The sequence below is a fragment of the Salvelinus alpinus genome, chromosome 9 (genome assembly GCF_045679555.1).
Source record: "Salvelinus alpinus chromosome 9, SLU_Salpinus.1, whole genome shotgun sequence".
NCBI lineage: Eukaryota > Metazoa > Chordata > Actinopteri > Salmoniformes > Salmonidae > Salvelinus > Salvelinus alpinus.
In genome coordinates, this window is record NC_092094.1 from 49,041,401 (window position 1) to 49,066,837 (window position 25,437).

A 25,437-nucleotide genomic window follows, 5' to 3' on the forward strand; every position below is an offset into this window, starting at 1 on the left:
TTTCTTCTCTAGTAGCCTACGGTGTACTATGTAAACAGAAGCAGCAAGGACCCTTTCGTCAAAAATCATTGACATTTTAGTAGACACTCTCATCCAGAGCAACTTACAGCAGTGCATACATTTTTATACTGGTCCCCCATGAGAAGTGAACCCACAACCCTGGCATTGCAATCACCATGCTCTACCAACTGAGCTACACAGATTATATTATGTTATGGGTGAAACATCCCTTTAAAGACTGGTGCAGGCATTAAAAAAATGTTCCTCTCAAAATACAAACAAGATTTGTCCACTTACCTTGGCTAAAATGGATTGGGAAATTCTCCATTAGATCCTGATGGAGTGATTTTCAATACATTTGCTGAATGGACAGAATTACAGTGAATTGAACCCCCCCCCCCCAAACCTGGTGATAAACCATCTAATCCATTTGACCGTTGATATTTGCTCTCCCTTCAGTACATTAGTTATTGAGCTCCACATTTTGTCAGTTTGAACAGAAACAGTTTGAACATGTACAGTAATGTCAGAAACGTGATCCTGTTCTCCTGTTACCTGATGGAACATTGGCTTTCACTGAATGTTAATGAGAAGTTTACTGCCTTTCACACCCTCTAGTCATTACCTGGACTGCAAAACTGGACTGCAAACATGTGTCCATGACCAGTTCTTTGATTAGCAGACAGGTTGAGTGGGTAAGGTGTGGATTCATTTGATGCCACGGTTGCCACCATATGATGTGTGTTGCCTAGTGATGCCCATGGGGCTAATCTGTGTGCATACTGATGCTGTTAACCTCTAAAATGATTAATCTTCTTCAGTGGCTTTGTGTGTGTGTGTGTGTGTGTGTGTTAGTAAGGTTTCTGGGGCAGACATGAGTGCTGCAGCTTTGTGCCAGAATATTTACTTTAACTTAAAGACACACTATAGATTTGTAATTGCTAACAATCCTTAGTTCTAAGCTAACAACAGCTTTAGGCTTCCACAAGCGCCATGCCCGATACACAGACAATGATTGGTTGACTGGCAAGGTAGGGGAGGTGCGTCTGTTAGATTTAATGACATGCTTGCTTACCCATGTGACCATGGTTCGTGTACACAGACATACTCTCTCTAAAACAAAAGGCCACACTGACCAGCAGGCCATGAATTCTGCATGCCTAAAAACAAAAATGAATGACTAAGCATGCATCTTCAGTTCCCTTTCAGTCGGTCACTCGGTATAACACAATATGGGGAGTCAACAACCAATTATATTCACCTGAAGAAAACTGAAATCACACCCAATGGGCCAATGAATACCTAGTATGCCCTTGGAAGTAACGCCTTCCTGGCTATAATACCGGGGCTCGCATCCATTTCCTAAATGCTTCTCTCTTTAGCTCGCCTGAAGGAAGTAGGTGTTACACAATTTACTAACTAATTTACGAAGCATTTGAAGACTAAGGGATTCGTCTCTGACTTCTGTTAGTCTGTTAGTGGGGAGAGAGTACTCGTCCCCCTAGATGTTGCAAGTTTGGGTCTTGGTATCGGTTTTTGTGTTTGCTAAAAGCTAACTACTTTCTGCTCTGCTTGTGTAGCTAATGCCTCCTTGCTTCAGTACAATTTGTGTTTGCTAAAACCCCACAAACTTAAACTCACCCCATTCCGTACAAATGTGCGCAACCGCAACATTCACACGAGGCTACAAAGAAAACGAATGGGACTGTAGCGACTGTGTTGACTTCAAAATCGGGGGTGTGAACTAGGTTTCTATTCAAGCGTTGATCGACATGGTAATGGCTCTATAGTATTGGAGAAAAGTTGAAAAAACGAACGCTCCGTTACATCGTGACGTGTCATGTCGTAACGTACAGCACGCATAAAGCAACTATTTCTGTTTTACAATCTCTCTACACCAGGTGTAGCACTTTAAAAACAAGAAATGGACAGTGACGGGGGTAAGGGGGATACCTATTCATTTTTTGCGTCATCATTGCATGCGATCATCATTCTCAAAGCCGCTGTTTACTTCTGTAACGGCTCTCGTCGTTGGAAAGAGAGGAGGACCAAAGCGCAGCGTGGTACGTTTCCATATTTATTGGAATACTTTTCAACACGAACAAAAACAATAAACAGACGAAAACCAAAGAAGCTACAGTCCTGAACATGGGAACACAAAATACATGAACACACGAACAGGAACAATCACCCACAAACCAACAGTGCAAACAGGCTACCTTAATATGGTTCCCAATCAGAGACAATGCAAAACACCTGCCTCTGATTGAGAACCATATCAGGCCAATAGACAAACCTACACATAGAAACACATAACATAGACTATACCCACCCAGCTCACGTCCTGACCAACTAAACAAAGACTAAACAAAGGAAATAAGGTCAGGAACGTGACAACTTCTAAGATCACTTTAGCACCGCCCTAAAAACCCGATTCAAATTCGACACAAACCTTCAAATAGGTATGTAATGACACATTATATAAACTCTTTATCGTGTTTTATTTACATTTTAGAGGCGATAAGTTGGACAGATCGAGTGAAAAAAAGCAATTTTCACACACAACATCTCTCCTTCTCACTATCACGCATTAGTTTCGCATCCCCACCCGCCATTTTTAAAAAGACCCAACGGGGCTCATTGCCTGCTTGAATTATGCAGAAACGGGCAGCGTTTAGGTCATGTAATTGATAATGTTGGGATGAAATTGTGCTTTACAATGGTATTGACACTACAGTTGATCTGGAAGTGTTACGTTTTTGGGGCGCTATAATAAGGGCAATTGTACGGACCAAGGCGATGTACGAGTTTACGTGAGTTTACGTTACTTTCTGCTCTGTGTGTGTAGCCAAGATGGCCAGTGGTAAGAGTAATTTCAAAAAGCAGAGTTTGAACCTCTGACCGTGCCCTATTTTTAGGAAAATGAAAGATACTCACGAGGGCTGTCCTGTTTGTCTAGGGTGGAAACATGCTCAGGTGGCTTTCGCTCATGAGCCAGTTTCGCCAACAAGGTTGTTTGGCTCAGCTATGAAGTCCTTACAGGCCTGTTTCGAGGAGAAACAAAAATAGGACAGCTGTTTATGACTTCAAGCCTATCAACTCCCGAGATTAGGCTGGTGTAACCAATGTGAAATGGCTAGCTAGATAGCGGGGTGCGTGCTAATAGCGTTTCAAACGTCACTCGCTCTGAGACTTGGAGTAGTTGTTCCCCTTGCTCTGCAAGTGCCACGGCTTTTGTGGAGCAATGGGTAACGATGCTTCGAGGGTGGCTGTTGTGTTCCTGGTTCGAGCCCAGGCAGGGGCGAGGAGAGGGACGGAAGCTATACTCTTACACTGGCAATACTATAGTGCCTGTAAGAACATCCAATAGTCAAAGGTATATGAAATACAAATGGCATAGAGAGAAATAGTCCTATAATTCCTATAATAACCTCAACCTAAAACTTCTTACCTGGGAATATTGAAGATTCATGTTAAAAGGAACCAGCAGCTTTCATATGTTTTGAGCAAGGAACTTAAACGTGATCTTTTTTACATGGCACATATTGCACTTTTACTTTCTTCTCCAACACTTTGTTTTTGCATTATTTAAATCAAATTGAACATGTTTCATTATTTATTTGAGGCTAAATTGATTTGATTGATGTATTATATTAAGTTAAAATAAAAGTGTTAATTCAGTATGGTTGTAATTGTCATTTTTACAAATAAAAAAATCGGGGGGGAAAATCGGCCGATTAATCGGTATTGGCATCGGCATTGAAAAATCATAATCGGTCGACCTCTAGTCTTGGTGTGTTTGGACCATTCTAGTTTGTTGTTGATGTGAACACCAATGCACTTGAAGCTCTCAACCTGCTCCACTACAGCCCCGTCGATGAGAATGGGGGCGTGCTCGGTCCTCCTTTTCCTATAGTCCACCTTCATCTCCTTAGCCTTGGTTACATTTTGGATAGGTTGTTATTCGGGCACCACCCGGCCAGGTCTCAGACCTCCTCCCTATAGGCTGTCTCGTCGTTGTCGGTGATCAGGCCTACCACTGTTGTGTCGTCTGCAAACTTAATGATGGTGTTGGAGTCGTGCCTGGCCTGAACAGGGAGTACAAGAGGGGACTGAGCACGCAGTCCCCTGTTGCTACCTACCCTCACCGACTGGGGGCGACCCGTCAGGAAGTCCAGGATCCAGTTGCAGAGGGAAGTGTTTAGTCCCACTTTTATAAGACAAAATGCGCATTCTCAGGTTAAACCAGTTACGCCTTTTCAGAGCTCTTTGGTGGATTTTGATGTTCTTGCAAGAACATAAAAAAAAAAAATCTTTTTCCACATTAAAGGTTTATATGGCAGCCATCTCGGCGTGTTCTAAGGCACTGCATCCCAGTGCTAGAGGTGTCACCCCAGACCCTTCCAGGCTGTATCACAACCGACTGTGATTGGGAGTCCCATAGGGCGGCGCACAATTGGCCCAGCATCGGGCGGGGTAGGCCGTCATTGTGAATAAGAATTTGTTCTTAACTGACTTGCCTATTTAAATAAAGGTTAAATAAATAAAAGAAAATACCCTGGGGTCTCATCCTCTGGTGGGGCGGTTCCTGAAAGGCATGCGTCGGCTCAGACCAGTGTCTAAGCCTATGGCCCCGACCTAGGACCTGGATTTGGTCCTGGACACTGTGTGAGCCTCTATTTGAACCATTGGAGTCTGTGGACCTGAAGATCCTTTCCTACAAGACTGGGCTACTCATGGCCTTGGCATCGCCCAAACGCATTAGGGATCTCCGCGCTATCAGTACACCCTTCCTATTTGGAGTTTGCACCTGACGACTCCAAGGTGATGCTATGGCCTAATGCAGTGTTTGCTCCCAAGGTTATGCCTATGTCTTACAGGTCCCTGGCATTCAAGCTGTTCCCTTTCTAACCTACTCCATTTGTTCCAGTGAACAACGGATGTTGCATGGCCTGTGTCCGATGCGCGCTTTATGCACGTGTTTGGATAGGTCCAAGGATATCTGCATTTGTGACCAGCTTTGTGTCTATTTCACTAATCTAGCTAGGGGTAGGGCTCTTTCTAAGCAGTGTATTTCTCATTGGATCTCCCTGGGGTATGAAAGCAAAGGACAAGGGTTCTCACTCCACTAGGGGTGTGGCAGCTGCTTGGGCATTTTGCAGGAGTATGACAATTGGTGATATCTTTGCTGCAGTTGTGTCACTTGGATGTAACTGCTCCCAGTGTGCCTCATAGTGTTTTTATTACTGGGTTCAGGAGTGGGTGTTAGGCAGCCCGCAGGTTGCGCATTTATTTTATTTATTATTTTATTTATACATTTTTTTTTAAATTACCCCTTTTTCTCCCCAATTTTGTGGTATCCAATTGGTAGTTACAGTCTTGTCTCATCGCTGCAACTCCCACACGGACTCGGGACAGGCCCTTCCCTAACCCGGACGGTGCTGGGCCAATTATGCACTGCCCCATGGGTCTCCCGGTCGCGGCCGGCTGCGTCAGAGCCTGGACTCGAACCCAGAATCTCTAGTGGCACAGCTAGCACTGCGATGCAGTGCCTTAGACCACTGTGCAGGTTGCGCATTTAACCCGGGTTACCATAATTCCCCGACTCTGATCGATGCTATGCAGTGCGCGTGCGTGCTTTACTAAGTCACGACAGGTGTTCTGTTGTTTTAGACTTGGGGTTCCTTGTACGAGTTCTGACATTTCAGACTCTCAAGGTAAGTATTGTTCTTGGAACTGTGGGGTCTATGGACTTGGACTCTATGGTCAGGGCGCATAGCCAATTTGCAGCAGGTTCTGGTTACCTATATAGGGGTCTGACAGTTCAGGCTTCTCGGTAAGTATTAGGGAAAAAGGTGGAGGAGCCAGTGGAACCTGTGTGTGCTTGGGCTGCCATGGGCCTCCTAGATTGGTACCGTCTAAGCCGGCCTGGTGTGGGATTGTATTTCCCCATCGTATGTTATACTGAGTGACCGACTGAAAGGAAACCTACAGTTATGAATATAACTACTGTTCCCTGAATAAAGTTACATCTTTCAACCATTTTCCATTTTCAAAATGATTAAGCTGAACGGACGGAAACGGTGTCTTAGAAAACATCTACCAGAAAAAGTCTTAAAAGGTATCAGAAATACATCAAAACACAATAATGTTGACATAAAGACCCCTGCCAAGATATCAAAATGTTGTTTTGGAGAAATTGTTTACCGTCTGTAAGTTTAAGGAATATTGCCTTGTTGCTTGTGATTCTGTTATCAAAACTGCATGAGGAGGAAGGATAATAAAAGTTCATAGAAGTAACAAGTAATGGAAGACCTATCAATTAGTCATAGTGATTTAATTTATATCAATTTTGATTATTAATAATGAAGTGATTAAAACTCATAATTCCGTTACCAAATCTGAACCTATCATAGACATTTGTTTCACAAGTTTGGGTAGCGCAGTACAGTACAAAACAAGTACAATACAGTACTGAGTACTGTACTGTACAGCACTGTACTGTACCCTGCTGTGCTGTATTGTACTGTGCTGTACTCTACTGTGCTGCGCTTTGATGTCCAAACATGTGAAACATGAGGAGAATGACATTCGTATCCATAATTATGCATTTCTGTGTAGTAGAGATCAGGGACCCATGATGTAAATCTGTTACCGTAACTCAGTTATCAGGTGTAAATCTACTTCACTTGCTGTAGTTCAATAACCGAAAGAGATTTTTTTCAAACTCAAGGTGCCATGCCATAGCTGATACCCCATTCTTTATGCAGATATCATCTAATCAGAATTCGGAGCAGGTATTTAACGTTTTTGGAAAACGTGGTCACATAAAAATGATGTTACCAAAGTTTGCATCTGGACAGTTCTTCCACTAAATTAGTTTTTGTACAAAAAGTAGTCCTTGTATGGTTTGTTGATCTTTGAAATCAATGTTTTTTGTTTGGTATGCATTTTCAAGTGAAAAACGGAGTCAAAGCGGCATTCCGTTACTGTGGAATTGCCCTTTGTCTAAAGGATCGAATACCTAGGAGCCACAAGCAACAAACAATCCTCTCAGAAAGAAGCTGACATGGTAGAGAAACGCAGCCTGGTCGCTATGCTTTTCAATGGCTCATCACTCTTTGTGGTTGCCCTGGCCGAATGTCAAGTTAGGGTAGCTTTCAAACAGTGTCACTGGCAGGGAGGGTATCATATTATTTGGAGAGATTGCATTAAATAATGTCCTCTTCCTCTGCTGCCCTACATATCAGATCTGCACATTCTGCAGAGGCAACCGGGTCTGAACTGCATTGTAATCTCTCTCTCTGTCTGTCTCTTTCTGTGTGTGTACTTGTGTGTGCCTCTAATCCTGCTGTCTAGCTGCAGTGTATGTGTGGGTGTGTGCATTTGTGTATAATCCTTCTGTGTCGTGTGTATATGTGCGTCTGTAATCTGGCTGTGTGTGCATGTGTGTAGGTGCAGTGTAGTTTAATCCTCCTCTGAATGTGGGCATCTGTGCACGGGAGGGTGTGTGCATGCATGTGCGATATGTGCACTGCATTTCAGTATGTGTAAAACACAGCAGTAGTGAGGTGAAATGAGGCCTTGATCATGGGATACTTGGCTTGATCTCTTAATTGGGGAGTTGGGGGCATAGTGAGAGGCAGGACTCTGTAGAACAAAGGGGACGGGAAAGGAGTCTGATTAACATAATCCCCTGCCCATCACTCCCTAAATCCCTTGGAGCTATAGCTAACCCAATGTCTGGTGGGTGAAGTAGGGTGGGGTTGAGTGAGGGTACACAGGTTTAGTAGTTTACTCCACAAGTGTTTAGCGCTCTAGTGCTACAGAGTACCACACAGGCAAAGACTGAGCCACTGCCAGGCAGCCGCCCCTGGACGGATATGCATGCCTATTTATAGCTAATCCTGTTTCGGTGAGGTCGTGCTCTCTACTGTCCCTGAGACGGAGCAATCGGAGTTAAGCGCCGCTTGCGTGCTGTCGTCGTGCAAGAGAGGGCTGGCAAAGGATGAAGCTGGGCAGCAGGACCGGGCTCCATTCGTGTGTGGGACCGTTGATGGACAGATAGACAGGGCTCTTCTGGATGTTTCTGACATGGCGGCTTCTCTTCACCTCTGCACACGAGCCCTGCCCCACCGGCGGCCCCCTCTGTGACTCACCTGTAAGTGACTCCGCCTTGACATGAACTATCATATCAAACCAACATAAACAATCATTTGTGGGCTCTTGGGTGGTTTCTTGGATCTCATTGGATTTGCAGATCATTTTATTAGAATTATATTTTTTTGTAGAATTCTGAAATTATTCCCTTTTTGTTGGTCAAAATAAGACATTTGCATTACCAGTTGTGGGAGCTTTTTGTATTTAGAATTGAATTTTAAAAGCTATACCAATTGTTTATTTATCCTTTTATTATTTGTTATTTGCTCTGTCACGCTAACACCACACGCACACTGTGTCGTAGCAACACATAAGACGTTATTAATATATTCTCTGTCTGAGAATGCATTTACAAGGGGATAGGTAGGTGCCACCATTTTAAGATGAAGCATCTATGTAACTGGAAGCAACATGACATGGCTTAAAATGTTGCCATGTCACGAGCTGTTTGAATCACCGTGTTTCCGTGAACCTTAACGTTGTTTTTTACGGAATTTAATATCAAAACATTTCCATTTGATGACGTATCAATGTGGGAGTTGTTGTCTTTTTAAGTATTTTTCTTTATTTATTGTAGTGAAGTCATCAAATAAAGAAGAGAGATACAGATAGAGGGGCATGCAGACAGAATGGGCTCTAGCGAGAATTTAACCCCTATCCAAAGGGGGGGGATGTGTGATCTGAAGTCATTAGCGGTGCCATCAGGACTATCATTTCAAATAGATTTCAGGATTATGCCTGTTGTTGTAGTATTGATGGCCTCAGTGGAGAAGGAAAGCTGTCCAAATGAATTACTTAACCCCCCCAACTTTGACCTTTACAGCAGAAATCCATTGACTCATTTTCTCCTGTTGTCTTTGTTGTTATGGAGAGCTTTACTTCTTCATCCCTTTTCCCTTTGAAGTGTGATCAATTCATCATACTTGAACGCACACACACACACACACACACACACAAACCCGAGAGCACACACTACGAATGCACATCACACACGTTGCATCCAGGCACGCACGCACGTCACACACACACACACACACACACACACAAGCACACACACATTTGTGTTTCTCCAGCCTCCATTCAGCTTTAAGACAACAGAAAAAGATCATTGACGACAGAGTCATTTTTTTGGTGCTTACCTTTACAAGGTCTTTCAATCATTTCCGTAGTAACTGAGATTCACAAAGACAAACGTGTAATGGATGGAAGAGACAAACATGCATGCTCATCAGCGGGGTCATGAGGCTACTTTCGTTCTGTTGAAATGCAACTAACATCCATACGTGTTTTTGGCTGAATTCTTTCTGCGGGCAGTGTATGAATTCAAAGGCAGAGAACGCCATAGACAGAGATCCTGGGGGAAGGTCCAAACTGATATAAAGGTCCTGACATGAAAGAGCAGAATGCTTCCAGACAAAATATATCTTAGGTCAATGCTCTGTATCCTGTGAGTCATTTTTATAGAAATATTCATATTTTATATTGTTCACATTATTGCCTAGATTCGACACTCATTTTCTCATGACTTGCTCCCTGAAGTTGTAGGGTGTCCCGGAGTTGATGAATATAACTTAATCAGCTTCGGTCCGCGATGTGGCATCATTACACTTGTAGTGTCACTAGATCAGGACTACAATGCAGACCGATGCCAGATCTTACAACGCCTGGATAGGTATTTAACACATACGTTTACCACATCTTATCATATAGCAATCTGATGCCTAACTGCACAGTTGATGACGTGGCACGCAACAATTGGTTGCCGCAATGCAACTAATCCATTCCTGTATGTTACAGGTGACCCTGTGACGTTTTGTTTGTTGTTGTATTGTGGCCCAATTAATCTAGGCTATTTAGGCTAGAATGTGCTCGAACCATTTGGTTATAACTCCATGGCTCTAGTTTGTCTTGTAGTGAGATCTACATAATTAAAACGTTTCACCAAAAAATAACCTTTCACCGGTCGAGGCTGTGAAAGAGTATTTAGTGTAGCAATTGATTTAATTAAATAGAAAGCGCTCATCTGTTTGTGCTTGAAGGCATAAAGTAGACCTCAGAATATAATCAAAATTGTCAAGAGAAGATTGTATTCCATAGCCATTCAGTGTCAAACAGAAGTGAATAAAACATCTGGTGGTCTGTGATATCTAGGCAGTGTGCCTCCCTTGAGTAGGAAGTTCAGTCTACCTGGAAAGGTTTCAACCAAGGACGGGTACATTCCAGAACACGGTACATTCCCTGGTTGTGATTGTAAGATATTCCTCCTAATTCAGTGCCTTTAATTGTTCTCTAGTCTGCATTTTGACAGATGTCATTCACCACAGGCAAAGTAGAGCTGAATGGACAGTGGTAGTGAAACTGGTCGTGAAGAATATGGGGTGGCTGTGTCTTCACTTTTCCACAGTGTCTCCCCATCACAGTGTTAGTGGCTCTCTCAGGGACGGCAAGCAGTGGCGGTAGAGCGCACCGATGCCACAGATTGTCTAATTAGATTAAGGAAGAAGCTTTCCTGAGATAATCATTGAGCGAGCCTTTTTCCCTCTAATGAAGCCTGTGTCGGTTGAGCGTGTGCACTGAAGGTCAAACCTTGATTTTCAAAGGAAGACTTGCAATTTGGACGTAACCCTGAGAAGGGTAACTAACTGGATACCCTCTGAGAAGTGCTGGCCGATGCTCCTAGGGGGATTATGGGGATGTTTCTGGAGTTCTGTGAAAGACACTGCCTTCCCTAATCGGACCTGTGGTGTTACCGTCATATACCTCCTGTTGCTATGACGATATGAAAAGAGTGGATTTCTAGTAAGTACACTCAATCTTTTGGTCAACGCAGAAGCAATCTCTAAAATCCATTGTGAGTGTCAGTGTTAATTGTTGTACGGAAAATGTGTCATGTCTCTTTAATAATGCTCAAGCTGGTTCTCTCTGCTACCGCTGTAAGGTGTCGTCCAGTGTCACTCGTTAGCCGTGCTTGCACGGTGTCATTCCTTGAAGGGGTTATACTTCTTATTGCTCCGTGCGGATACAAATAAGAGAGGCCTGATGTCTGGTGTTTGAGTCGGGGCCTGCTAATCTTGTCTCCCTCCAACGCAGACACTGTCTGATCAGCTGTTAAATTACAAGACTTTCTCGACCACCGAAACGACTCCAAGGATCGATGTCTTCAGGCGTCACAGTTTTCATTGCAAGGCACACCCATCGTGCCGACAATTAGTTGCACCCTGTGTGTTATTATTAGCCCCACTAGGCTTAGATGTGTCAGTAAGGATGAGCAGATAGGTCCTCAACATCTTTGGGTCCTTTTTCCAGCGTTTCTCTCCAAATTTCAAGTACACAAAGTCAAGTACACTTTGCCCAAAGCTGATCATTTCAGGGCCAACGTGTCAGTTTTTTATGTAACTGAACTAATTTGTGCCTTTCCTGTCTTAAATAGACTTCGCAGGGCCTTGTGTTTAAAGCCGGCTGTCACTTTGTGTACTGGCCAGTGGGTGTGAGTGTCAGACAGGCTCACCCCTAACAGAACTCTCCCTTCAAGTTGATTGAGTCAAAAAACAAATGATTGATTGATTTACTGAGATGGGAGGTCTAGAGCTATACCAGAGACCATCAAAATGTCCTCATCATTTCAGGAGAAGGGGAATGATTTCATGGTCATGTCATGGTAGAATTCTGGGTGACTTCTTCCTCAAACAGCTTTTCTATACAGAGGCTGTGCAGAAGCTTGGCATAAACATTGCTAAAGATCTCCATATCCATATTTACTTTAACAGACGTGTGTTTCAAAAGGCAGATTCCATATGTTGCTGAGGGTTCCAGTGTGGCTCAGTTGCTAGAGTTGCAATGCTAGGGTTGTGGGTTCAATTCCCATGGGGGACCAGTACAAAACAAATATGAGGATGTATGCACTCAGATGTAAGTCGCTCTGGATAAGAGCATCTGCTGAATGACTAACATGTAAATGCAATGTAAAATGTTTACTACAAATGTATTGATCGTATTGTAGTATGTTGACAGTACGATGTATTGATCGTATTGTAGTATGTTATCAGTGTAAGTAAATGATTTGGGGATCATTGTATTTGTTTATTAGTGTGACATTACTAGATAGCATTTCAGCCATATGCGGGATCCAGTTCCTTATTTCAACATGAATGACTTCAGAGATAAACGGAAAAACCTTTACTCAATATTTTTTTGTCTTTTCAGATGTAGCCTTGTGAGGACTTAAGCCAACATCAACAGCCAAGATGAGAGAGTGGGCTTACAGGAATCAAATTAAAATGGCTTTCTACATGTCCAAGTCATGCTCTAAGGAGTCAAGCAACCTACACCCCTGAGAAATAACAGCAGTTTATGGGAAACACCGTATTTTGCCTCTGAGGATTTTACTTGCCTTTTTGGGAAAGCCTCTCTCCACCACCCTCGAGTGGTGCGCTGTAGAGGAGACATGGCCAGCAACTCGTTCCGTGGGTCAAAGCGTGGTCGACATGCACAGGCCAATCATGATGTTGGAGACTTCAACTGCTCTCTCAAGGAGCTGCGGTCTCTCATGGAACTCAGGGGACCTGAGGGAATAACTAGAATCCAGGAATGTTACGGAGATGTCCAAGGACTCTGTACCAGACTAAGAACATCACCTATTTCTGGTAAATATGCTGCTGAGCATCTTGCTTTGTATTTTTGTTATTTTTTCAGGTCTGGTCCTTCACACACCAATTCTCCTATTACTCATTGGGGATAGGCTTAACTCCAATCAGCCTTTTGGGCCTTTTGGGGGCCTTTTGGGCCTTTTGGGGGCCCTAAGCGAGATTTAGTTGGGCCCCTCTGCAACGAATTGTAATAATTTACAAATTGAAAACCCCTAATTGAAGTAATGGACGTATTCAATTTATGAGTTGATTGCCGATTTATCTGGTGGCTGAAATTAAATTGACTTCAACCCGACCCCCCAATAACAAGTTTGTGGTTACATTTTGAATACAAGAACAATTCGAAATGGCATCTACAACTGCCATGCAGAATGATTCTAGATACTGCATTGATTCCATTGGAGTTGTCATGAGTTGCTCCTCCTACACCAATCTCAAGCCTTTTAGCACAATGTCTTGTTGAGTTTATTGAGGGGAACTGGTGTGGGCTACGGTTTGGGCTCTGAGTGGACGGCACTCTGCAGGGCCCGGCTGTCACTTCTCTACACATGGGGATAACTCACACTTTTCACACAGCACCGATGACAGCTGTGAGTCTCTCTGGGTAAGGTTCTAACAGATTTCCCCACCTGGTTTGTGCAACATTTGCCCATTTTATTATTTTCAACATTTTTCAAGCTCTTTCAAATTGGTTGTTGATCATTGTTAGACAAATATCTTCAGATCTTGCCATAGACTTTCAAGTAGATTTAAGTCAAAACTGTAACTTGGCCACTCAGGAACATTCGCTGTCTTCTTGGTAAGAAACTCCAGTGTAGATTTGGCCTTGTGTTTGGCCTAGGTTATTGTCCTGCTGAAAGGTGAATTCATCTCCCAGTGTCTGGTGGAAAGCAGACTGAACCAGGTTCTCCTCTAGGATTTTGCTTGTGCTTAGCTGCATTCCGTTTTCTTTTTTATCCTGAAAAACTTTCCAGCCCTTAATGATTACAAGCATACCCGTTACATGATGCAGCCACCATTATGCTTGAAAATATGGAGAGTGGTACTCTTGTGTTGTATTGGATTTGCCCTAAACACAACACTTTGTATTAAGGAATTAAAGTGAATTGCTTTGCAGCATATATTTTATTCTGCACAAGCTTCCTTCTTTTCACTCTGTCAATTAAGTTAGTATTGTGGAGCAACTACAATGTTGTTGATCCATCATCAGTTTTCTCCTCTCACAGCCATTAAACTGTTTTAAAATCACCATTGACCTCATGGTGAAATCCCTGAGCAGTTTCCTTCCTTTCCGGCAACTGAGTTAGGAAGGACGCCTGTATCTTTGTGGTGACTGGGTGTATTGCTACACCATCCAAAGTGTAATTAATAACTTCACCATGATCAAAGGTATTATTTTTACCCACCTACCAATAGGTGCCCTTCTTTGTGAGGCATTGAAAACCTCCCTGCTCTTTGAGGTTGAATCTGTGTTTGAAATTCAATGATCGACTGCGGGACCTTACAGATAATTGTATGTGTGGGGTACAGAGATGAGGTAGTCGTTCAAGAATCATGTTACTATTATTGCCGACAGTCCATGCAACTTATTATGTGACGTATTTAGCTAAGTTTTACTCCTGAACTTAACAAAGGAGTTGAATACTTATTGTGACTCAAGACATTTCAGATTTTAATTTTTAGTTAATTGGTACAATTTCGAAACACATAATTCCACTTTGACATTATGGGGTATTGTGTGTTGGCCAGTGACCAAAAATCTCAAATGCATCCATTTTAAATTCAGGCTGTAACACAACAACATGTGGGGACTGTCAAGGGGTGTGAATACTTTCTGTTGGCACTGTACATACAATTAATACATTCATTTGTAAACATGTATAAGCATTAAAAGCATGACAACTAAAATCCTTTTTTATAATTCAGAAATATGCATTGATACACATTTACTAGCAATTATAATGGCTTTTTCATGTATGTTTTTGCCAGTTGTAGGCTGTTGGGAAACAGGAACCAGCTTTACTCAGACCAAGCCGTTTTATAAATCCCTATGTGGATGGAATTATGTGATGTTAGATGTTGTTTGGCTAACATGTTGGCCATGAACCTTTTCCCATTTTGATACTGCTGTGCTTGTGATGATGCCCTATTCTGCTCCAATCTATACCTGAATTTGTCAGTCAAGCACACACATAGCGTACACCGGCCAAATTGTGACAAGCCTTTCAGTACTGCTTCTCTATTGTCCTTCTGCATAATCCCTTTGATGACCTTTTGGTGAACTCTTAGGGAATGGGATTTGAATGGGATTCTCAGATTACAAAAAAACATTTCCAATCCTGCAGCATACATGATTCCCAATTTAAGACGGTATAAGAAAATGAGTACAGTTACAAATCCATGTGACACACATATACATTTTGCACTATAAAATGCAAATGGCAGGTGCTAGTATAAAGGTACCCGCATACTAGGTTGGGTTTGCTCCTGGCAGAACTCGGCGCGGCGAAGTGCACGTCTGTGCCTCGCATTCTCCCTTAAAAGAGCTTTGCTTCAAAAATGAGAAAAAAGTGGCAATATAACTGTTTGTCCTTCTTGAGACGCCGTAGCAACAAGTACACCTCCTCAAAATAGTCAGAATGAATCTAAGATAAGTCAGAAATATGCAATTCAGTGATAGGGTGAAGAATCACCGCAGGGGTTTTTCCCTGAGTTGGAATCTAACCTTAAAGCGTCAGAAGAAGCAGCATTGCTTAGAGGGATTTAGAGGGAATAAGCATACTAACCCAACTCAGGTCAGAGAAGGCCAATGCTGTGCTACATGGAGTCACAAAAGCAGCCATTTGACCCCTACTGCAGTGATAACAATGGAGTCATCAGCTCTCCAGGGGGAACGCAAGATAGGTCATGTCTCATGATATTAGTTCAAAGAGCTGCACTCTTACTCTTTGATTACAATTAAAGTTCAGTCTAATTTAATTACATCTACTAGTCTCCTGGAGCATAAACAACAACACACACACACACATATATATATATATATATATATATATATATATATATATATATATATGTACCCCTTTTTCTCCCCAATTTTGTGATATCCAATTGGTAGTTACTTTTAATTGTTTTGTGCAGACCAGTTTTGTGCGGCTCATATGATCAATTGCAGACCATCTCTCCTCACTAGTTGAACTTTCCCGGTTTGTTACTCTTCATTCCTTGATTGACGTTTTGTGCCCGCAAACAGCAATGCTTGTCATTTTGAACTGCTAAATGTTACATGACATGATTTTTTTTAAATCCAGATGTTTGCCACAGCAGAGAGCAGCGTCTCTGTTTCACACACATCGTTTGTGGCTCTGACCATTACTTTTTAGGGACGTTAAATACATACACACTCAGGGCAGAGTTGTAACTTCAATGTTCACGTGTAACTCACATTAGCACAAGGCTTTCTTCTCTTGTCTCTTTTATTTGTTGTTATCATAGAGCCACTAGTCATCTCTGTTAGATCGACTGAGAATATACGAGTGATAAACATGGTTCGTTGTGTGACGTCTTTTGCCGGGTTGCCTGTCCATATAGCTCAGAGATTCATTTGGTTTGCTTTCTGAATCAGAGATGCAGAGGCTGAGTCACATAATGGAAATGTAGGTATTTGTTATTTATAACTTTGTCAATGATTAAATGTACAGAAAAGTACAGTGTCACAGTGAGGAATTCATCGATGAAATCCTTTCAGCGAGAATACATGTCCAACAAAAAGGTTTTGGTGTGGATTGGGGTGGTTTTCTTATGACACGTTCTGTCCGCAAAATGACAAAATATTACCAAAGATATTGGAATATTGCAGCTCACAAGTGCATCAATAAACATGATCCCATACGCACTGTTGGGATTTGCATAATTTCTGCATGGTATTGCCGTCATCTCATGCACAACGTAAAAAAAGGTTTTGAGATCCATCTCACTGGAACTACAGTATTTTGAGAGCTACTGCTTTTAAACCGACTGTTGAGTATGTTGTCTGAGAGCAGATGAGGGCTTGTGCGTTTGAAAGTCATTGATTCCCTGCTGTTGACATCGAATGCCTGTGCTGAAGACCCTTGTGGTAACGCTGCATGGGCTATATTCATGGCCCTCTTTTGTCATGAACACAGCCCCCATGCAGAGCCACCTCAAAGGTCTGAAGCTTCAGCTTCGAAAGCCTCCAAAAACAAGCCAAGCTTACCATTCTTGACAGGTTCTGTTTCTGCTGTTCAGTCTGTGAACATAGAACAAATATAAACACAGGTCTGCACTACATGGCTCTAAAAAGGGAGTTCAGCCAGGAGAGAGTGACGCATGTATTTGCTAATGTTTGAATTCTAGACCATGCAAATGCCTTACAGTTGTTCATTATTCCTTCCCCTCTTTTGTCTCTAGGTTTAGGAGGCCATGCCGACGACATTGCCAGAAGGAAAGAGGAGTTTGGACAAAACGTTATACCTCCAAAAAAGCCAAAAACATTTCTTCAATTAGTGTGGGAAGCATTGCAAGATGTGACACTAATCATCCTAGAAGTGGCAGCCATCATTTCATTAGGCCTTTCTTTTTATAGACCTCCAGATGCCGAAAGAGAAAGTAAGTGTCTCCTCTCATTTGAAATGTAATGTATTCTAATTGATTCGTCACCAGATAATGAATATTTACTCCGTCTAATACCAAATGATCAGATTGTTGCTACTTTGCACCTGTAAACTTCATGCATGCAGTCATGCAATTTCCACGTGTCTGGTTTGTGCACTTTCTGGTAATTGTTTCTTGGACAGATACTTTGGAATTCATTGGAGGCCAAAACAAGTAGCCTAGATCTAATTTCAGATGTTTTGCTGCGTCTTCCCGAGGATGCTCACAAAGTTTGGTTTGATCTCATGTCTCTGGCTTTATTGGCACAAAGAGATATCAATTGGTACAAAATGTGAGTATCCTGCCCATTGAATAATCATACAGGGATTTACTCTGATACTCTTGATACACATCAATCAATCCATAATCCCATTCTTCAAAGGACTCTTTAGAGGCATAGTGGGTAGCCAGTTTTACTTCCTGCGATCAAGACAGTGATACTTCCTGTCTTATAATCATTATAGGTTACTTTTGTAGGCTACTTTCTGTGGGACTCACTGTATCTGTCCCCTTGGGTAATCACTAGATGGCCATGCTACCAACGACAACATTGGCAATGTCGTCAGAATGAATTAGCCATTTGTCCTCGATTTAGGGTTAGGCCTAGGCTTAAAAACACAATTCTGGAGGGATTGCATTGTACTTCTGTTCTTTGTAGCATGTCCAGATACTGACAACTGTCCCTCTTTTCAGATTGTGGAAAGGCAGCGGGAGGGGTGGAGGATGAGGGGGAGGCAGACGCGGGCTGGATTGAGGGTGCAGCCATCCTCCTGTCCGTCGTCTGTGTGGTCCTGGTGACAGCGTTCAACGACTGGAGTAAAGAGAAGCAGTTCCGCGGGCTGCAGAGCCGCATCGAACAGGAGCAAAAGTTTACGGTGGTCCGCGGAGGCCAAGTCATCCAGGTCCACGTGGCTGAGATCGTAGTCGGCGACGTTGCACAAGTGAAATACGGTATGTTCCTGAAGGAAAAGTGACCTGTGTATGTGTGTGTGTCCGTGAGAGCTTACATATGCGCGTGTGCATTAAAACCAAAGAGCATCTTCAATCCTACTTTTGATATAACTTTCCTTACCCTTCTTTTTCCACTACTCTGTCTGAATCTGGGTTAAATGAGCTAACTTACCCAGCTGGACTGTCTGATGTTCATGTATAGTATGTACGTTTTTCCCAGGTGACCTTCTTCCTGCTGATGGTGTATTGATCCAGGGAAATGATTTGAAAATCGATGAAAGCTCTCTCACCGGTGAATCTGACCATGTCAAGAAGACTTTGGACAACGATCCAATGCTGCTGTCAGGTAATGATGATGAACCTTCCTCTCTTCATGTAATATGGCTGATGTCTAGATGCAGGTCCAATTTGGATCAAGCTGGGCATCGCCCAGAGGCATCGCTTCGTTTGTTCTTTCCACTATGAATTAAGGTGGTGGCAGTGGTGGAAAAAGTACCCAATTGTCATACTTGAGTGAAAGTAAAGACACCTTAATAGAAAATGACTCAAGTAAAATACTACTTGAGTAAAAGTCTAAAGTATCAAAAGTAAATTGAATTGCTAAAATATACTTAAGTATCAAAGTAAAAGTATAAATAATTTCAAATTCATTATATTAAGCAAACCAGTCTGCACCATTTTCTTGTTTTTTAAATTACAGATAGCCAGGGGCCCTCTCCAAAACTCAGACATCATTTACAAACAAAGCATTCGTGTTTAGTGAGTCCGTCAGATCAGAGGCAATACGGATGACCAGAGATGTTCTCTTGATACGTACGTGAATTAGACAATTTTCCTGGCCTGCTAAGCATTCAAAATGCAATGAGTACTTTTGGGTGTCAGGGAAAATGTATGGAGTAAAGAGTACATTCTTTTCTTTAGGAAGGTAGTGAAGTAAAAGTAAAAGATGTCAAAAATATAAATAGTGAAGTAAAGTAAAAAATACTTTGAAGTACTTTACACCACTGGGTCCTTTTGCTTTTCCATTGTTGTTTTCATTTGTTGTTTACCCTGGCATCTTATTACTGTCAATCAATCTTCATAAGAGCGCTTAGAAGTTAACAACTACTTGAAACAGCATGATCTTGCTATTCCTGTATAAATACTGTTTGGTCATACACATGTCATTAAATATTTAACGCATGCCCCTCTTCACTTTTCAAAAAAATCAAATCAAATGTTATTTGCTTGCTCACCTCACAAAAATGTTATCCGTTAAACATTTAAATGCATTTGTATGGCCTTACTTGTAAAAGAAAGAAGCATCTTTTACTATCCCATTTTAGTTGGAGATATTATATTTGTCAGGTTCCTATGACCATGTCTCAATGACTGTCCATGTTTGTCTTTCGTCAGGTACCCATGTCATGGAGGGTTCTGGGAAGATATTGATCACAGCAGTAGGTGTCAACTCCCAGACGGGCATCATTTTCACCCTGCTCGGAGCCGAGGAAGACGAAGATGACGATGAGGAGGAAAAAGCAGAGAAGGAAAGGAAAAAGAGGGAAAGGGAGGAGAAGAAGAAGGAGAAAGAGAGGGAAAAGAAAGAGAAGAAAGAAAAGAAGAACAAGAAGGACAAGAAGGACAAACTGGACAAGAAAAGTATGTGGAACTGGATTCTACTTTTATAGTCATCTGTTACACAACATTTGTAAAACTAACCTCATCTATATTGTATTAATTGTGAAATATAGGCCTACTTGCTTTTGGTTGAGACTCACCATCATAGGAGTAAGCGTAGAATATAATTGCTTTGAAAAACCCTGTCCAACAATATGTGTTATGAGATATTCCATGATGCTATCCTATAGGGCCTACAGATTCTATTAAGTTACATTTTGCCAGTGGCATAACATAAAGCTATTTGCCACCATAGAAGGTGTCAGACAAGGTTATTAAAATAAAATGTTATTTGTCACATGCTTTTGTAAACAACAGGTGTAGACTAACAGTGAAATGCTTACTTACTTTTCCAACAATGCAGAGTTAAAAATAAAGATACAAAATACACAGGGAATAACGGATAACAATAACGAGTAAAAAGAACATGGCTATATACAGGGAGTAGAAAATAACAGGGCTATATATATATACATAGGGAGTAGAAAATAACATGGCTATATACAGGGAGTACCAGTACCCAGTCGATGTGCCGGGGTACAAGGTAATTGAGGTAACTATGTACATATAGGTAGGGGTAAAGTGACTAGGCAACAGGATAGATAATAGACATTAGCAGCAGCTATTGTGTGGTGTAAGCATGCATGTGTGCGCATGTTATGTGTGTGTGTGGGCGCATATAGTGTGTGTGTATATGTTGGGGTGTCAGTGTAATTATGTGTGAGTGTGTACAGTTAAGTGTGTGTGTGCATAGAGTCAGTGCAAGAGAGCTAGTGCTGAGCACTTAGTGCTTTTTGAGGTCGTTTCTGTTCTATATATTTTTTGTAATCACGGTTTTCTATTTCGGTTTCCATATTTTTTTAAACAGTAAATGCACTATGCATTATGTGGGTTGAATTCTGTAACAACACAGAATAAAACAATTAATAAAAGTCCCATGATGGTAGTAACTGCCCATTACTATCACGTTTCAGGTAAGACCTAAATGCAGACTGTGTTGAAGTAACAATGTTTATTACAGCAACAGGGGCAGGCAAACGACAGGTCAAGGCAGGCAGAGGTCGATAATCCAGAGTAGTGAGGCAAAGGCACAGGATGGCAGGCAGACTCAGGGTCAGAGGTAGGCAGAGTGGTCAGGCAGGCGGGCTCAGTCAGGACAGGCAATGGTCAAAACCAAGAGGGCGAGAAAGAGAGAGACTGGGGGAAACCAGGAGCTGAGACAAAACGCTGGTTGACTTGACAAACAAGACGAACTGGCAACAGACAAACAGAGAACACAGGCATAGGTACCCGGGGGACAATGGGGAAGATGAGCGACACCTGGTGGGGGTGGAGACAAGCACAAGGACAGGTGAAACAGATCAGGGCATGACAATTACTGCTTATTAACCTTCATTTTTTCACAATACTTTACTTTAATAAAATAGTTCAGTTGTTGTGTATATTACATTTGTTTTATTTGGTGACTTTATTATTTCATTCCAAGTCAACATCTCATCTCCATTGAGCTGTTGCCTATGCTGTTGGACAAAATCACTATTTTAGTAGTTCTTCAAAGTAAATAAGGCATACTTTTATGAATGCTGAATACCAACTATCAGTCACTTAGATCATGTAATCACTTAGATCGTGCCTTCTTCACAACTATGTGGGTGTGTGTGGACCATGTTAATTCCTTAGTGGTGGACACTGAGGAACTTGAAGCTCTCAACCCACTGCACTACAGCCCTATCGATGTGGATGGGGGCGTGCTCACCCCTCCGTTTCCTGTAGTCCACGATCAGCTCCTTTGTCTTGCTGACGTTGAGGGAGAGGTTGTTGTCCTGGCGCCACACTGACCTCCTCCCTATAGGCTGCCTCATTGTTGTTAGTGATCAGTCATACCATCGTCGTGTCGTCAGTAAACTTGATGATGGGGTTTGTCAAACTTGCTGAGCTGTACTCAATGAAAAGCATTCTTACATATGTCTTCCTTTTGTCCACGTGGGCTAGGGCAGTTGGAGTGTAATAGAGATTGCGTCATCTGTGGATCTGTTGGGGTGGTATGGAATTTGGAGTGGTTACAGGGTGTCTGGGATGATGGTGTTGATGTGCTACGGAGGAGTGTTGCTTGGTTCAATGTCTCTTGCCTTGAAGTGAGCGTCGAAGGCTTTAAGCTCGTCTGTTAGGTTAGCACCGGTGGGCATTTCGCGGCTGGGTTTCCCTTTGTAATCTGTGATGGCTCGAAAGCCCTGCAACATTAGCTCTGTATTAACTGAAGGGGTCAAAGAACAATTCATGAAAGTAGTCAAATGAAATGTTGCTTTTTGTTCAACGATCTTGAATGATATGATGTGTCTGCCAGTGGCGTGAGAGTGACATTCAACATTCAACATTCCCACTCAGATGCTGGGCCAAATAGAGGAAGTTCCCACCTTACACCACAATACACAGACAGAGTATCTGTAGCTGAATCTTGGTGCAGGTTAATCACGGCATGTGAGAGCGCTATAGAGGATGCTGACTTAGACACAGTTGGTTAACATCTCAGTTAGTTAACTGACTGCAGTTGGGTCAGTTGGACTATGGACGTTACCTAACCTGCCATACCAAGGCAAAAGAAAAGTTACCGCCTGTGAATTAACCAACCTGGTGCATAGCTGCTAAGTGTGTTAGGGGAGTGTTTTGTTTACGTTTGTAGTCGCAGTATCATTGATCAGGGGATTCTCAGAGTGACTGAGGACTGTATCAGGGAGTTAACACAGAAATGCATGTCAGAGCATTCACACCTCATAGTTTCCAATTCAGTGTCTAAGGGCTAGCCATCAAGGGAACTCGCATCCAAGGGAACATATTAGAACTAAAAGTGTTTTGCCACTCTGCAAAAGTGAGAAGCTCTTTGCTGATGTGTAAATGGACAAATTATTAACTGCAGTCGTTTATTTTTCCACAGATAAAAGAGATGAGAAAAACAAGAAAGGTAAGTTTGTCAATGAGTGCGTTTAAATCCACAGTAATAATTTGATATTAAACTGATTATGGCAGTATGCAGATTATGCAATAGTCATGTAAACACCTTACTTTGCTCATCTTAAATCGGCCAAAGGTCAAAATCGCAGTAAGTATACGCCGATTAAAACACCTGGTTTTCTGAGTTATCTTTCAAATTATTATGACATGAAAAGAGCTTAATTGGCGTTCCAGCGGTGTATTTGATCTGAAAAAACAAAGTGAGTTCGGAGCAAACTCTGAACATACTGAATGTATGGTCTAGAAGTAGTATTCACATACAAACTTTATATGTACAAACTCAGAATCAAATGCATTTATCAGAGTGCCATCAAGTAGCCTTATTTCAGTTGTGTCCATGTAAACAGGATTATTAGGGAAATGGTTATTTTTGCAAAGCATGTAAACGTTGTAATAGAACTATTAATCGTACTATCCACAATAATCACATTATTGTGTGCATGTAACCGTACTCATTGTGTGTTATATCTATATTGAGACTGCTAGTTTAGTTTGTGTGCACTCCATGACCATGTTGTGTTTATATTGGGTACTTACTAGTTTAGTTTGTGTGTGTTAACAGTATATAGAATCTGTATGGTCGGAGGGGTATACTGCGAAGCAAGCTAGATCTACTCAGATTTTCTAAAGCTAGCCAGCTTCAGTTAGCTTCATCCATACTACGACGGTGTACATTGCTTGTCTGTCAGACACTAACTCTTGCAGGCTTGTACAGATGTAGGATCTTAATTTGAGCCAGTTAACTACAGCAGGAAAATAAACCTGCAGCAACAGCAATTGTAAATTATTATGTGGATTATAATTCATGGAAATGTTTCTATGGGTTGATAAGTTTTTCGTTAGGGCAAATCAAGTCTGAAATTTCAAAGTGAAAATAGAAAAATGTCGATGCCTTTTTAAACCTCATACACATTTGCATTTCCTGTTGTGCAGGAAAATTCTCAGCAACAAAAAAGAGTGATCAAATTAAGATCCTACAGCTGTAACTGCGCATGCATGCAGCACGTGGCTAGTCGAACAAAGTACTCGTCATTGATTCAATGCTGAAACATCAATCCATGGGTGGGTCAGTGCCATATTTTCATTTGTTCCCGAAATCAAAATGAAAGAAAAGTTATCTTGCAAATTCAGCAGGCTATCTAGACTTTTAGAAGTGCCTTCTTTATGTTATTACTTATTGTTAATGGCTTCTTAGGTGTGCTTTGGTGTGGTTCTAAATGATTGACCTCAGAGTTGACCAAAGTATTCATACATACCCCTTGACTTATTCCTAAATTTGTTGTGTTACAGCCTGAATTCAAAATGTATTAAATACTTTTTTTGCTCACCCATCTACACACATTACCCCGTAATAACAAAGTGAAAACATGTTTTTAGACATTTTAGCAAACTTATTGAAAATTAAATACAGAAATCGAATTTACATAATTATTCATACCCCTGAGTCAATACTTTGTAGAAGTACCTTTGGCAGCGATTACAGCTGTGAGTCTTTCTGGGTACGTGTCTAAGAGCTTTCCACACCTGGATTGTGCAACATTTGACTATTTATTGTTTTCATAATTCTTCAAGCTCTTTCAAATTGGTTGTTAGACAACCATTTTCAGGCCTTGCCATAGATTTTCAAGTAGATTTAAGTCAAAACTGTAACTCAGCCACTCAGGAGCATTCACTGTCATCTTGGTAACCAACTCCAGTGTAGATGTGGCCTTGTGTTTTAGGTTATTGTCCTGCTGAAAGGTGAAATAATCTCCCAGTGTCTGGTGCAAAGCAGACTGAACCTAGGATTTTGCCTGTGCTTAGCTCCATTCTGTTAGTATTTTATCCTGAAACACTCTCCAGTCCTTAACAAGCATACCCATAACAGGATGCAGCCACCACTATGCTTCAAAATATGGAGAGTGGTACTCAGTAATGTGTTTTATTGGATTTGCCCCAAACACAACACTTTGTATACAGGACAAAAATGTAATTCCTTTGCCACATTCTTTTTCAGTATTACTGTAGTGCCTTGCAAACAGGATGCATGTTTTGAAATATTTGTATTCTTTACAGGCTTCCTTCTTTTCACTCTGTCAATTAGGTTAGTATTGTTTAGCATTACAATGTTGTTGATGTATCCTCAGTTCTCCTATCACAGTCATTCAACCTTTTTCAAGTCACAATTGGCCTCATGGTGAAATCCCTGAGTGGTTTCCTCTGTCTCCGGCAACTGACCTAGGAAAGACGCCAGTATCTTTGTAGTGACTGTGTGTATAGATACACCATGCAAAGGGAAAATAATAACTTCATCATGATCAAAAGGATATTAAATGTCTCCTTTTTTTATTTATTTTTTATC

General features: G+C 41.7%; 1 protein-coding gene across 1 annotated transcript in view; it reads left to right on the top strand.

Moving 5' to 3' along the window:
* Nucleotides 1–7,747: 7,747 nt before the first annotated feature.
* The window catches only part of LOC139530255 (plasma membrane calcium-transporting ATPase 1-like), a 28,764-nt gene continuing 11,074 nt past the window's right edge, over nucleotides 7,748–25,437 (top strand). The window contains exons 1-7 of the mRNA XM_071326489.1: nucleotides 7,748–8,161; nucleotides 12,364–12,803; nucleotides 17,235–17,432; nucleotides 18,171–18,428; nucleotides 18,649–18,774; nucleotides 19,824–20,069; nucleotides 23,020–23,046. Coding sequence (XP_071182590.1) covers nucleotides 12,605–12,803; nucleotides 17,235–17,432; nucleotides 18,171–18,428; nucleotides 18,649–18,774; nucleotides 19,824–20,069; nucleotides 23,020–23,046 — 1,054 coding nt within the window. The 5' untranslated portion in view covers nucleotides 7,748–8,161; nucleotides 12,364–12,604. The remainder of the gene's footprint in view (nucleotides 8,162–12,363; nucleotides 12,804–17,234; nucleotides 17,433–18,170; nucleotides 18,429–18,648; nucleotides 18,775–19,823; nucleotides 20,070–23,019; nucleotides 23,047–25,437) is intronic.